Below are 896 nucleotides of genomic sequence, written 5' to 3' on the forward strand. Positions count from 1 at the left end.
CATTATTTAATACTATTTGAAGTTTTTGGAAGAAAAACATTAAATATTTGTGCTCAGGATAATCTTGATATGATGAGTATGGGGAGTTTTCTGTAAGATATTTGAGAAAAATGGTTCTTAAGCATGTTTTACCACTGCATAGTGTAGAATTTTGTATAAGAATTCATTCTGCACATTGTTTTATATTTATCCAAATCTATTCTTTTTTTAGAGATTTATAGGTAGATGAGAAAATAACAGATAGTGAATTTTGTCTTATAACTTACAATGAAAAATTGTGAGTGAAGTCTATCCTCTAGTCTCAAATCTAAGTGAAGTTGAGTGTTAGGGAAAAATTATGATCCATTAATCAGAGGCTGATATTGATAATATATCTCTGTATCAGATTGACATGGGTGAAGTTAACAGTGAAAGAACAAGAGGGTCTGGCTCATCAGGTCCTTCCTCAGCACACATCCAGCAGGCATTCAGCAAGTTCTATCCTGCAAGATACCGAGAGGACCTGAATGAAGAAGAAACAAAGTAAGTATACTGTTGTCAGTGACATGAATTTAGTGGTTGCAAGTTTGAAGGAGAATCTTATTTATAATTCAGTGTTACCTAGAGGTATTAGATATTTTTTTCACCCAGAAATACAATCTGCTTTGTGGATTTTCAGAACTGTGCTTGATAGTTTGCAAGAAAAATGGATTGGATTACGAGGAAGAACGCAAGGTGACTGCGTCCGCATATATTTAACATGTACAAGGAAGTGGCCATATTTTGGAGCCACTCTGTTTCCTGCAGCTACACCATCCCCAGAGGGACCTCCAACTCCTGTGTGGGTTGCTGTCAGTGAAGATGCCATTACCTTACTGGACCAAAGCAGTATGGCATCCATCGTCAGGTACAGAAAA

General features: G+C 36.4%; 1 protein-coding gene across 5 annotated transcripts in view; it reads left to right on the forward strand.

Moving 5' to 3' along the window:
- LOC119585161 (uncharacterized protein CG43867-like) overlaps positions 1-896 on the forward strand; it is a 37,878-nt gene that overhangs the window by 32,775 nt on the left and 4,207 nt on the right. For all 5 annotated transcript variants that reach the window (XM_037933792.1, XM_037933794.1, XM_037933795.1 and 2 more), the window contains 2 exons: positions 386-522; positions 659-886. In XM_037933792.1, the coding sequence (XP_037789720.1) occupies positions 386-522; positions 659-886 (365 nt within the window). The remainder of the gene's footprint in view (positions 1-385; positions 523-658; positions 887-896) is intronic.

Source organism: Penaeus monodon, chromosome 19 (assembly GCF_015228065.2).
Source record: "Penaeus monodon isolate SGIC_2016 chromosome 19, NSTDA_Pmon_1, whole genome shotgun sequence".
NCBI classification, from domain to species: Eukaryota; Metazoa; Arthropoda; class Malacostraca; order Decapoda; family Penaeidae; genus Penaeus; species Penaeus monodon.